The 14,189-nt window shown below is 48.0% G+C and overlaps 1 protein-coding gene across 1 annotated transcript in view; it reads left to right on the top strand.

The window, feature by feature from the left end:
• The window catches only part of LOC146058571 (cyclic nucleotide-binding domain-containing protein 2-like), a 161,661-nt gene that overhangs the window by 46,108 nt on the left and 101,364 nt on the right, over nt 1-14,189 (top strand). The window contains exons 7-8 of the mRNA XM_083170851.1: nt 3,223-3,385; nt 11,304-11,387. Coding sequence (XP_083026977.1) covers nt 3,223-3,385; nt 11,304-11,387 — 247 coding nt within the window. The remainder of the gene's footprint in view (nt 1-3,222; nt 3,386-11,303; nt 11,388-14,189) is intronic.

Here is a 14,189-nt window from a genome sequence, read left to right as displayed (position 1 = left end):
GGAAGGGGACGAATTTCAACCCAAACGAACATTGTTTCTGTGCAGGGTAAATACTGGCTGCTTTTGCATGTAGCCCACATACAGTTTGTTAGGCTCTTCTATTTTTGCAGTTTGGATTTCATTTTGAACACCGCCCCCCACCCAAATGTAACTCTCTCTGCGCATGTAACGTCTGCCCCACCTGCAGTGCCGCATGGTTTTGGCCATTTGCGGCCATTTTTGCTTTGCTTACAAAGCTGAATCAGGTTGTCCACGGAAAAGGGGGTGGGCGCTACTGTAATGCCATTCCCCGGCCCCCGCAGCCATCATCTTGCCTGTGTTCCCATGGGAACGACCAGCATTTTCATCGGGACGCCCATAAAACTCTTGCCGTTCCCATGAGCGCGCCCTGTTTCTGCCCCGGCCCTCCTTCCCCGCAACAAGCGGCCCGGCAAGAGTGTAACTCGCCGAAGACGTTCATTGCTGGGGTCTAAGCACACATGTATAAAAATCTCCTCCCCCATTTAAATGTCGAGTGAGACAAACAACGTAACCACCAGTATTTATCTACTCATTCAATATGTTTAAAGCTTTATTTAAAATCCCAAATGACATCGGGTCTTCTGTTTAGGAAAATGAGCACCTGCCGATGCATCACTCAGAAGCAATCAATGTGCATAGAATTCCTGAGCGCAATGAAGAGGGAGAAATACATTTTATTCATGATAATTAAAGTGCACGCCAATTTGCCTTTCATTTTACAAAAGGTTACGGCGCTGTTACGCGTCCGCTCTTATGTCATGTTATCAAAGGGTGCTCAGTATTGAGTTCACACTGTTGGCAAGGCTGATAATGTCTGACAGACGCTCAAATCAGCTTTTCTTCCTGATCAAATGGAAGGCCGTCTCCGCGAGAACGCTGACCTAGATTCCTCTCTAGCGTCGGAGATTGAGGATTTGTACTGTAGGGTACTGTACAAGCTTATCTCAGACTTTGCCTTTCAGCCTGACACTTTCCGTATGAAAATATTATTTTTCCCCGTTAATAATTCCATATGATTTAATAAAAATTGTCAGGGATGTAAAGTACATGAAAGAAGACCTGTCATTATAAATTAACATTTTCAATGGTGCTATGTGTACACGTGATCTGCATACAGAAGCTATAGGCTGTACTAATGGGTGCTGGACGGGGTCCCGATGGTCGGGATCCTGACTGTCAAAACACCGACAGCCGGGTTCCTGACGGCCGTCGGCTATTTTCCCTCGTGGGGCTCCACGACCCCCATAGAGGGAGAATAGAATAGGTGGCTTGCGTAGCGGGCCACCGTGCCCGCAAGGGGCTTAGTTGCGCTCACCATGCTGTCTGGGTCCGGCCAGTCGGGATCCCGAAGACTTTCGGACCCCTGTACCACACCCTGTACTAATATTCTGCAGAATGCTGGCCATTGGGTCACTAGAAAGCAGTGACATCACCGAGATTTTAAGGTCAGCCGTGATGTCACTGGCTCACAAAATCGCACTTTTTGCCGTGAAAATCGCACATTGTGACCTACGGGTCTTTGGTCACACCTCAATTCGCATGCCATTACATTTGCGATTTGTTTTTCAAAAATACGCGATTTCAAAAAATGTGATTTTGTGCAATTTCAGAACCTTACTAAAAATCTCATCCTATTATATGTCACCCCTATTCAGTGCTGTCTTTACCATTGGGCTTAATAGGCAGTTGTTCAGGGGCCCAAGGATTCCAGGGGCCCATCCCAATGGGGAAGATGGCTCTGACTGCCTCGTGGAGCTGCCGCGGCGGCGGCTGGCAGTGGGGTCCGGGCAGCAGTGGCTGCAAGCTTGTAGCGCTATGTGGTGGGGCGGGAAGGAAGCGCTGCTGAATTTGAAAAGACCGTCCGGACGCTGATTGGCTGAGAATTCAGCAATCAGTGTCCGGCTGGTCTTTTCAAATTCAGCAGCGCTTCCTGTCTGCCCCCCCCCCCCCCCCCCCCGCCGACAAATAGCGATACAGCTCCCAGCAGCGGCTATTTGGCGGGGGCAGACGGGAGCAGTGCTTCATTCCCGCCCCGCCAAATAGCGCTACAAGCTTGCAGTCGCCGCTGCCTGGACTTCCTTCCTGCGACAATCTCTCAGCCCAGCTGTATGCAGGTGAGGGGGGGGGGGGTGGGAGTGAGGGGCTGGGGGGAGAGAGAGGCCCAGTGAATTATTTAGGGGGGTGGGGGTGGGAGTGAGGGGCTTGGGGGAGAGATGGGCCCAGTGAATTATTTTGCCCAGGGGCCCGGGCTTATGTTAAGATGGCCCTGCCCCTATTGTGTGCATTAAGTCAAATAGATTTAAATTCTTGTCTTTAGTCAACATACTGTAGGCTTGTGTCATCAGAGGAGGGGGTGTAGGCTCTGTGCACACCTCCTAGCTCTGTTAGAGCTGTCTGCAAATCTCCTCTTGTCTCCAGGAAAATGGCACCACTAATATTTCCCAGTGATGTCTCTACTGCACATGAACTTATCTCCGACAATATGGAGTCGGCTCCATTTTTCTGATGATTTCTATAGCGGAAAGGTTACTTTGGACCACAGGTTCTCAAACTCAGTCCTCGTGGCCCCATGCGGTACATGTTTTTCAGGACACCTGGTGATACACCGGCTGGGTGACATGGAAAACATACATGGGATAGAATGGGTTGGAAAACCATTGGTATAGACCAGTAGTTCTCAACCTTGGTCCTCAAGTATCCGCAACAGTTCACGTATTCTAGGTCACCCGGCAGGTGCGCTCATTACTCACTGACACATTTTAAAAGATCCACAGGTGGAGCTAATTATTTTACTTGTGAGTCTGTGTGGAGACCTGGAAAACGTGCACTATTGGGGGTAATCGAGGACCAAGGTTGAGAACCACTGGTATAGACAATGGGTGAGCAGTTTGAGCCCTCCTTAACCCTTATACATACTCCCCTGTATGCCAAATAATTGAATGAGGCAAAAGTGTATTTTATCAGTATTCAAAATCAGAATAAATCAAAATATATATTTTATAAAAAATGCATTCCTCAGTCGTTTTTATTTATTGTACATGTGTCAGACAGCCATTAATATGGAGCGTGAGATATTTAAACTGCTGTGATGATCGGAATATTTATGAAACACACCACGTTAGTTCTGTAAGTGTCCTGATTCCCGTAACAGTAGGAGTTGAGTGTTGCAGCATAACAATATCCGCAAATCTTTATTTTCAGTTTTGGACCTGGACGAGTGATCATAAGACAAGGTCACGTTGCCCAGAACTTCTACCTGATTCTCTCGGGCACCGCCGTAGTGACCAAAGTGTCTCTCAATGAACAGACGGGGGAGCATTTCTCCAAGACGGTGGCCTTCCTGAAGACAGGGAAATACTTTGGGGTACGTCGTCTGTGTGATGTAACCAGAATATGCTAATTAGAAGATAATGGGTGTTTGTATTACGTTGCAATTTCTGCTTTGTGTGCTGGGGAACGAGCGTGGTATAGCAGGGTCGGCGATGTCTAGATCGACCCCAAAAGGTTGACACAGGAAAAGGTTGACGCATGCAAAGGTTGGCGTAAGTTTTCATTGTCAGTGTCACTGCAGACTGTCAATCGCTTGGGGTGAGATGTAATAAAGTGCGAATTTTAGACTTTTGCAAGTTTTTCTCAAAAAAAAAAAAAAAACAGGCGAATTCGCACGTTTACCGAATATCGCACATAAAAAAAAAAAACACTTTTTCCGCGAAAATGTCGATTTTTTTTCTCACACTTCAATTAGCACCCAGAAATTATATAACACACTTGGCTCAACCCTGGACTGATATAACACACTTAACAGCCCTTACAGTAAAAAAAACAAAACCTTTTTTACTTTTAATGAATCAGCTCCCCAGAACTGATATGGCAGACTTAGAACCACCCCATGAATTATACGGCATACTTGGCTCATCCCTGGACTGGCAGCACACATGTAAGTATATGGCACAGATGGCAGCACCCCTGGACTGACATGGCACACATGGCGCCATACATCACAGATGGCGGCACCCCTGGACTGATACAGCACACATGGCGACACACATGGAATTATATGGCACACATAAAATTGGTGGGACAGGTCGAACCTCGTTGAGCTGGCCTCAGATCTGGTAAGTTAGGGGAGGGTGGGTGGGTTTTGTGCCAGAGGGCGCCCGACAGTCAGGATCCCGACAGTCATTTACCTGATGTCGGGATCCCGACTGTTAAAACACCGACAGCCGGGTTCCACGACCCCCATAGAGGGAGAATAGAACAGGTGGCTCACGTAACGAGCCGCTGAGCCCGCCAGGGGCTTTGTTGCGCTCGCTATGCTGTCTGAGTCCGGCCAGTTGGATCCCGACTGTCGGAACCATATATCACACCCGGTGGGTGCATAGTTATAACTATATAGATTATTGGTGTGACACTGAACCCTTGTGATCAAACAGAGCCAATGTAGTGACAGCTGGCAGTTGGATGATGTCAAAGGAACTTCCTTAGGAGAACTTTTTGGGTTCACTTCTATTAATATCCATGAAAAATCATAGAAGATGTCCTCTTTCCTACAGGCATGTAGTGTACTTGGGTTGGGGGGGGGGGGGAGAATCTATTCATCAAATAAGTGTAGCATACATCTAGTTTTAAGCGGTCTAATTCTAAAATGAGCTTCTATCCGCATATGTAAAATGATATCGTGGTATACACCATAATGCAAGAAAGAAATGGTGACAGTGCATTTGCCAGACACAAACTGTCGGAGATCACTACTGTGAACAGATTAATGCTGTTTACACACGGTCCGATTTCCTTTCCGATGTTGACGGAATGGGATGCAGATCGCAAGAGTTTTAACCCTTGCGATCCCGATCTGATCCCGATGCGCGTTAACGTATCGCAAGCCAGAAAGTCTTTGCTGCCTTGACTATATAGTGCAGATCTGCACTATATAGTCAAGATTGTATGCAAATCGGATGTGCCTTGCGATCCGATCCCGATCCGATCTGATCGGATCGTGGATCGCATCTTAAGGCACATCTGACCATGTGTACACACCATAACACACTGATCACAATGGGTGTTCTTAAGGCCCCCATACACTATGCGATTTGGGCACGATTTCACCCGATTTGGACGAATCGGGCCGTGAAATCAGCCCAAATCCCACTTGCAGACACCCCGTCCGATCCGATGCGCGGTCCCGTGCGCATCGGATCGGGGTCGGGAGGTCGGACGGGCTGCACATAAGATTTGCTAAATCTTATGTGCAGCCCAGCCCCGGAGCCGTGCGGGGGATGCTGGCTATAGAGAGCCGAGCAGGGGGAGGCTGCATAGGGAGCCAGGCAGGAGGCACTTGAAGCTGTTGCGGTGGGGTGACAGCGGGAGCAGAGCACCGGGCAGGGAGGATGACACTGGCTGCCGGGCAGCGGCGGGATCTGGGAGGAACAGATAACTTTTGAAGAAAAAAAAAAAAAGCCCATACAGATGACTAGCAAGCCATTGATTGGCTGAGACCTCTCTCAGCCAATCGCTGATTGGCTGAGAGAGGTCTCAGCCAATCAATGGCTTGCTAGTCATCTGTATGGGCTTTTTTTTTTTCAAGTTATCTATCTTTTCCTCCCGGGCCGGCTCCCGCCGCTGCCCGGCAGCCAGCGTCATCCTCCCTGCCCGGCGCTCTGCTCCCGTTGTCACCCCACCGCAACAGCCTCCTCCTGCCCGGCTCCCTATGCAGCCTCCCCCTGCTCGGCTCTCTATTAGCCGGCATCCCCCGCCCGCTGATGTCCCCGCATGGCTCCCTCCTCTTGCAGCTCCCCGGGGACTGCATATGATAAATCCATGCCATTTATCATATGCAAACCTTGGCGCACATCAAGTGCTTAATTTGTCCAGCACATACCTGGAGGATTTGTCCAGCACATACCGGGGTGTGGTATGGGACTCCGACAGTCAGGATCCCGACAGTCATTATCCCGACGTCGGGATCCCGACTGCCCGGAGTCAGACAGCATGGCGAGCGCAAAAAAACCCCTTGCAGGCTTGCTCCGCTCGCCACGAGGGAAAATAGCGGGTGCCCGTCGGGCACACGGCTGTCGGCATTTTAACAGTCGGGATCCCGACGTCGGGTAAATGACTGTCGGGAACCCGTTTTAGCGTTTTACTCCTGCACCCCATGGTGAGGCCCTATAGTTCAAGTCACAGAGGGAAATTATCAGGTCGACAGTGTCTACGTTGACAGCATCTAGGTTGAGCATTATTGATCAACAGACATTTGGTCGACACGTCGAAAAGGTCGCTGTGAGATTTTCATGTTTTTTTCTTTACAAAAAATAGACTTTTTCATTCTTTACCACCCCACGTCGACCTACGTTGACATAGACACACAAAAAAAAAACATGTCAACCTTTTTTTTACGTGTCAACCTACTGCCTGCTGTCGACCAATAGTGGTCGACCAAATGACTGTCGACCTAAATCTTGTCGATCCTAATGATCCACGCCCAACAAATATGCAACAAAGATGGCAAAGGAACAGCCATACGAATCTCACTGCACATTGCAAGCATAAAGCAGCTCTCTTCAAGGACTGAACAGATAAAGAACTTTGGGGCTTTAAACTGACAGACCGGAAAGTAAATGAGTTCCAATCGAGAAACTTTCCTGGAGAAGTAATGCTTAGTAGCGCAGAGTCCCAGCTCCAGGTGGTCGCAGAGACCCCACAGAGAGACAGAACTACAAGGATCTCCCTGGAGCAGACCCAGGATGAGACAGGAATACGTGATATCTCCTGGCAGAGTAATTAGTGCCACCTAAATCACCCAGCGGATGGCTTCCTAATTAGCTGGAGCTGATGGTTTCGCTGCACGTTTTGCATGTGCTCTATAGCAGAGTAGGAGGAGTGACCGGCTCAGTGCGAGGTTTGCATGAATTGTCTTTCATATTCTAACGTGCTATCTGTATTTAAGGGTGTTTATATAAGTGTGGCATAGCTGTAACATAAAGATGGGTAACAATCAGTTTGGGTAAGGGTAAACATGTTACATCTGCCCCACCTGCAGTGCACATGGTTTTTCCCATTTTGAAAACAAATTTGTACTGCGGTCAGATCTGAATAAGGGCCATAGTGTATTCGGGGCTTTAGATGATCACAGTATCGGCTTTTGCTGGGCATTTTTCATGTGTGGCTCCATAAAGAGTCTGATGGCCAAGAATGATCTGAATGAATGGACTACGTCCGTAAGCCCCGCGTTCTGAGATTTTTACATGGGCATTGTGCAAATGACATTCGCCATCATCCTGGGAAATACATGATTATATACAGTGCAGAATGGGATTCTCAATCATCCTGGGAAATACATGATTATATACAGTGCAGAATGGGGTTCTCCATTCTCCTGTGAAATGCATGACTATATATAGTGCAGAATGGGATTCTCCATCATCCTGTGAAATGCGGGACTATATATAGTGCAGAATGGGATTCTTCATCATCCTGCAAAATGCATGACTATATACAGTGCAGAATGGGATTCTCCATCATCCTGCAAAATGCATGACTATATACAGTGCACAATGGGATTCTCCATCATCCTGCGGAATGCGTGACTATATACAGTGCAGAATGGGGTTCTCCATCATCCTGTGAAATGCGTGACTATATACAGTGCAGAATGGGGTTCTCCATTCTCCTGTGAAATGCGTGACTATATACAGTGTAGAATGGGATACTTCATCATCCTGTGCAATGCATGACTATATACAGTGTAGAATGGGATACTTCATCATCCTGTGCAATGCATGACTATATACAGTGCAGAATGGGGTTCTCCATCATCCTGTGAAATGCGTGACTATATACAGTGCAGAATGGGGTTCTCCATTCTCCTGTGAAATGCGTGACTATATACAGTGTAGAATGGGATTCTTCATTATCCTGCGAAATGTGTGACTATATACAGTGCAGAATGGGGTTCTCCATCATCCTACAAAATGCGTGACTATATACAATGCAGAATGGGTTTCTCCATCATCCTGTGAAATATATACAGTGCAGAATGGGGTTCTCCATTATCCTGCGAAATGTGTGACTATATACAGTGCAGAATGGGGTTCTCCATCATCCTGGGAAATACATTATTATATACAGTGCAGAATGGGATTCTCCATCATCCTGGGAAATACATGATTATATACAGCGCAGAATGGTATTCTCCATCATCCTGCAAAACGCGTGAATACAGATGTATCGGGATTCATCTTTGCAGGTGATGGCGATGGCGTCGCCATCTCCATCACCTGCATCCCCGCCATCTGTATGCCGGAAGGGGACGTGTGCGCACGAGGTGCGCGCGCGTCCCCTTCCGACAGTGCTGCCCTCGGTCGCCCGGTGCCCACACCGGGCGACCGCACCCCCCCGCAGCCTCCTCGGGTCCCCCCCAGCACTATCCAGTGGGAGGCGGACAGTATTGCGTCCACCTCGCCGCCCCGCCGTCCGGATACTGAGACGCGCGTGCGTGGGGGACGCACGTGCGTCTCAGTCAGATGGAGCGCCGTGTTGCTGGCGGATCGCCAGCAGCATGCTGCTGGCGGTTTGCCAGCAAAGATAAAACCGGTCCCATCTGTATATACAGTGCAGAATGGGATTCTCCATAATCCTGTGAAATGCGTGACTATATATAGTGCAGAATGGGATTCTCCATCATCCTGCAAAATGCATGACTATATACAGCACAGAATGGGATTCTCCATCATCCTGCAAAATGCATGACTATATACAGCACAGAATGGGATTCTCCATCATCCTGCAAAATGCATGACTATATACAGTGCACAATGGGATTCTCCATCATCCTGCGGAATGCATGACTATATACAGTGCAGAATGGGGTTCTCCATTCTCCTGTGAAATGCGTGACTATATACAGTGTAGAATGGGATTCTTCATTATCCTGCGAAATGTGTGACTATATACAGTGCAGAATGGGGTTCTCCATCATTCTGTGAAATGCTTGAGTATATACAGTGACTATATGCGTGACTATATACAGTGCAGAATAGGATTCTCCATCATCCTGCAAAATGCGTGACTATATACAATGCAGAATGGGATTCTTCATCATCCTTCGAAATGCATGACTATATACAGTGCAGAATGGTATTCTTCATCATCCTGCGAAATGCGTGACTATATACAGTGCAGAATGGGATTCTTCATCATCCTGCGAAATGCGTGACTATATACAGTGCAGAATGGGATTCTTCATCATCCTGCGAAATGCGTGACTATACACAGTGCAGAATCGGATACTCCATCATCCTGCGAAATGCGTGACTATATACAGTGCAGAATGGGGTTCTCCATCATCCTGCGAAATGCGTGACTATATACAGTGCAGAATGGGATACTCCATCATCCTGCAAAATGCGTGACTATATACAGTGCAGAATGGGATTCTTCATCATCCTGCGAAATGCGTGACTATATACAGTGCAGAATGGGATACTCCATCATCCTGCGAAATGCGTGACTATATACAGTGCAGAATGGGATACTCCATCATCCTGCGAAATGCGTGACTATATACAGTGCAGAATTGCATTCTCACGTATCACTGTATGTCTGTACCTCCGAGATACGACTCGCTCTGCCATAACATACATTATCGCTATTGTTCCTTTCACCTTTTCTTACACATTGTTGCGGTTAATATTATCTCTATACTCTATACTGTACATTCAAACTATATTATGCTCACTTTAATTAGGAGCAGGGTATGCAGTGTTCTAATTATATCGTACAGTCTAATTAATATTTCCTTATTCTACAGCCTCATGTTCTCAAACTTCTTAATTTGCTAAAACTCATTAAATATATGTAGTGTCATTAATCATTTTACAGTGCCTAGAATAATTACCACAAATACTTCAAACAAGGTACAAAGTGTGAGACTGTCTTCTTTGTCTCAGTCTCCCGGCCCCAAAGTTCTTCTGAAATCTATAATTACTAACTTTTGCCCATGATTCATTTACATTAAGAAACATGGACTTATTTTTCCTCCAATGGTGAATAAACCTATTGTATAAACACCAGCTGGTGGCTAAATGCATCAACAAATGCCGGAGGCAGGCGTGCCACACACTGCACCCCCATTGCAACTAGGCAGGGGGGTGCAAGTGGCCATACATGTACCATACAGGTAATCAAGGAAATCTGCTGGGCTGCCCCCAGCCTCCGCACCCGTCCACGAGGTGAATGTATGACACACAGGCATCTATTCACCTCCTTCCTTCCTCCGCTGCTGTCTGCCCAGTACACCAGACAGCAGCGGAGGCTGTGTGCGCCCGCCGCCCAACCTCCATGTTGACCGCAGCTGCGGTCCAGAGGTTGGGCTTCCCCAATTGCTGTAAATGGGAGCCAGGTAAGATGACCGGCTTAACCGTTTACACTGCCTACTACCCTGTTCCTGCCCATATTCTACCCTGGCCAGGAGCTGGGAAGAAGTCCCATGTAAAGGTTAACCACTTTTACACAGCCAGTGACCTGGGTTCACGAGGTAAAAACCCGGGTTTTTTCTGGTGGTGTAAAAGGGGTATTATTCTGCTGAACTCCGCAAGGCCCATGGGAAGATGAGCTCCTGCAACTGGGCATCATTCCTCCCCCATGGAAGGTGGCCATTTTTATTACTGCCCACTGCTGCTTCCACTGTCTTTGCTCCTCCCACAGACGCTCCCGATGCTGCTTGCTTAGTTCTATGAGCTGCATGCCCCGCCCCCTAGGCATTCCCACTGCTGCTTCCACTGTCTTTGCTCCTCCCACAGATGCTCCCTATGCTGCTTGCTTAGTTCTATGAGCTGCATGCCCCGCCCCCTGGGCATTCTAAATGTCCTAGGCATATGCATAGTTCAGCCTATGTCTCGGCCGGCACTTACCAGAGATCCGGGGTCTGTGTTATATAATCACCACCCCATTATTTATGATGGGATGCAGTCATTTGGGCTACAAGCATTAGGATAATAGTCATTAAGTCGACCACTATAGGTTGACAGTAACTAGGTCAACACATGAAATGGTCATTATGTCAACACAAGCATTAGGTCGATATGGAAAAGGTTGACTTGAGGTCGACTAGTGATTGTCGACCTACTGTATAGTGGTCGACCTAATGACTGTCGATACTATGACCCATACCCATTTATGAACTCTGGTTCAATGTATCAGAATCTCTGCTTGTTCTCAGTTGTGCTCCTGACTGTCAGGTTCTTTTCCAGTCTGTGACCTTTGACCTTCTGCTACATGTCTTGTAGGATGTGGCTATATTGACGAACGCCAAGAGGAACGCCACTGTTGTGTGCCATGACACTGTTTCCTTGCTCGCCATCTCTAGACAGGTAAGAAAGTACGCAACAAGCAATGTGACTGGTCTAAAGGTGCCCATACACATTACAATTATTGTATACAATATTGTATACAATATCGCATCTCATCCGATCTCGGTTTTGCGATGACATCAGATGAGATGAGATCTAGTACAAAAAGTATGTGCAGCACGTACTTTTTGTACTAGATCTCATCTCATCTGATGTCATCGCGAGGGGCGGCGGTACTCGTCCTCCAACCTTTTCATACCCCCACTATCCATGTCGGCGTGGAGTTGATCTAGTGTGGCGAGCGCAGCGAGCCACCGAGCCCGAAGCGTGGCGAGCGGACGCGTAATACATGTAAAGTATTACGCGTCCCCTCGAGGCGAGCCACCGAGCCCGAAGCGTGGCGAGCGGACACGTAATACATGTAAAGTATTACGCGTCCCCTCGCGGGGCGCGCTGCGCTCGCCACGCTTTGGGCTTGGTGGCTCGCTGCGCTCGCCACACTATATAATATCAACTCCACGCTGACATGGATAGTGGGGGTATGAAAAGGTCGGAGGACGAGTACCGACGCCCCTCGCGGGCTCGCTGCGCTCGCCACGCTTTGGGTTGGCGTTGATAGTGGGGGTGGCGTGGGGGTGCATTTAACATTGTAAGCACCCATTAGTGTGCTTATACAATTTAAAATCTCATCTCATCGTATGCCATATACAATGGTATACAATTTAAAATTGTATAAGATCCCATAAGATGGAAATCGTGGGAGCCGTGATAATACACAAGTACCCTCGCGACTCCCCTGTGAGACCACGCCCCCATTTTCCGCCGCTGCGGGGGCATGCCAAGCAGCTCTGTGCGCATGCGCACTGCGTCTATTCATTGAACAGGGGAAAATCCCAACTGCCCCCCCCCCCCCTCCCAGCCGCGGGACACTGCCGGACGCGGGAACGTCCCAAATAAAATGGGACGTTCCCATGATCAGAGTCCAGCGAGCAGGTAAACTCCGCCCCGCCGAGCTCCACTCCCTTCACCTCCTCTGTGCACGGCTACGAAAATCATTCGACAGCAAATGATTTTCCCCCTGCTCACAAACGCCCAGTAAGTCTGGACTTACTCAGCACTGTGAAGGCCGCGGGGTGAAGGAGGCCGCTGCTGACGTCAGCATCCCTCCTTGCCAACGGCCAGGGGACACCTGCATTTTCATGGTACAGATGGAGCCCCTCTCAACTATCTTCCTTAGGTCATGGCTCACCATGGCTATCCTATTGTTCTCAGCAGCAATACAATACATAGAACAATACCGTAGGGGATTAGCGGAGTAATCCTATTAATCACTTAATCCTATTAAAGGGCTAGATGAGGGTGGCTACAACTGTAACTGCATGCTATCACCTGTGGGATCGTCCCAACTGCAGCACATGTGGTGGGACGACCCAGGTATGTATGGCCGCAGGAACACACTATGCTATGCTATTTACAGCATGATGTATTAAGCTCGGTAAAGTGATAAAGTGTCTGGTTTTTATCACCGGCCAATCAGCTCCTGACTGTGAAGTTACAGGCTTGGTTTTAAAAATGAGAGGTAGGAGCTGACTGGCTGGTGATAAAAACCAGACACTTTATCAACCCACCCGCACACCATGATGTAAATCTGTCATCCTGTGTTGATTGACAGGATCAGCATCCAATGGGACAACACTTCTCACTGGCCAAATTACTGTAGCTCTGGAACTTGGAAAGTAGATCTGAAACTTGGTATGACTATTATTACACTTTATTTATATAGGGTGCCACACACGTCCTGTAGCACCATACAGTACATAGGGCAAACAGTACAAACAGGTAACAGAAAATATTAAAGTTCTAAATACGCAATACAGCTATAGAGGCAAGAGACACAATCGCGCAATGGACAGGTATGCCTATAGGAACAGCTGGATTGCAACGCCCATATAAGCAATGCAGGGGAAGGTCTGATAGGGCAGGGTCAGAGGTCATTATAGTAGCATGGGGCAGCCAGATCTCTCCTGGCATTTCTTGTGCCTGATGGCAAGGCAGGACCATGCACACAGGGCATTAGGGGGTCTGCAGTCATGTTCCTGCTGCATTTACTACCTAATATCCATCCGATTATTACATACCGAGTAACCATCGCCAAAGGCAGTGACTATGCATGCTGCAATACTGGACCAATTACAAATATACAGTACCAGTGTGTAACAGGAATTATAGCCATAACGAGTCCTGTCCTCAGCCGATATCAGGAAGTCTTCAAGACCTGAAACCCCTTTAGAAGCTGGAACAATTATTACGCTTACATTGTGTTAGGTAGGCCTGAGGGGCTCAAAGTGCCCAGACAAGCCCCCTGGGAACACAACCATGGTGGATTATAAGGGTGGGGGGGTGCACCTCTGTCTCATCTGAGCTGGATATCAGTTAGGGAAAGTCTCTGCGCAGGCCCAATAGTTTCCTATTGGTCTGTGAGATTGCATGCCCCTAGTCTGCGTGTAGTGCCACCGGGAGATCAGATGGGGCCAGTGTTGGGGCTATGGCTATTATGTATGGGGGGCAAGTACCCCATGTTACTCTGGCTAGTATACAATCCTTGGCGAGTCCAGCCCCATTCTCAAGTAACAATTGCCCCCTCCACAGATAGCAGCCAATTCTGGACATTTTGCACTAACAAAGTTGTGTATGAAGCCTAGGGGCCAGATGTATCAAGCTTCACAAAGTGATAAAGTGGAGAGTGATAAACAACCAGCCTGTGACATGTCAGATAGGAGCTGATTGGCTGTCTGTTTATCACTCTCCATTTTATCACGTTTG

The sequence above is a fragment of the Crinia signifera genome, chromosome 2 (genome assembly GCF_055691185.1).
Source record: "Crinia signifera chromosome 2, ASM5569118v1, whole genome shotgun sequence".
Classification (NCBI taxonomy): Eukaryota; Metazoa; Chordata; class Amphibia; order Anura; family Myobatrachidae; genus Crinia; species Crinia signifera.
The sequence above is the reverse complement of the archived record's forward strand: the minus strand, read 5'-3'. Positions and strand labels throughout refer to the sequence as shown.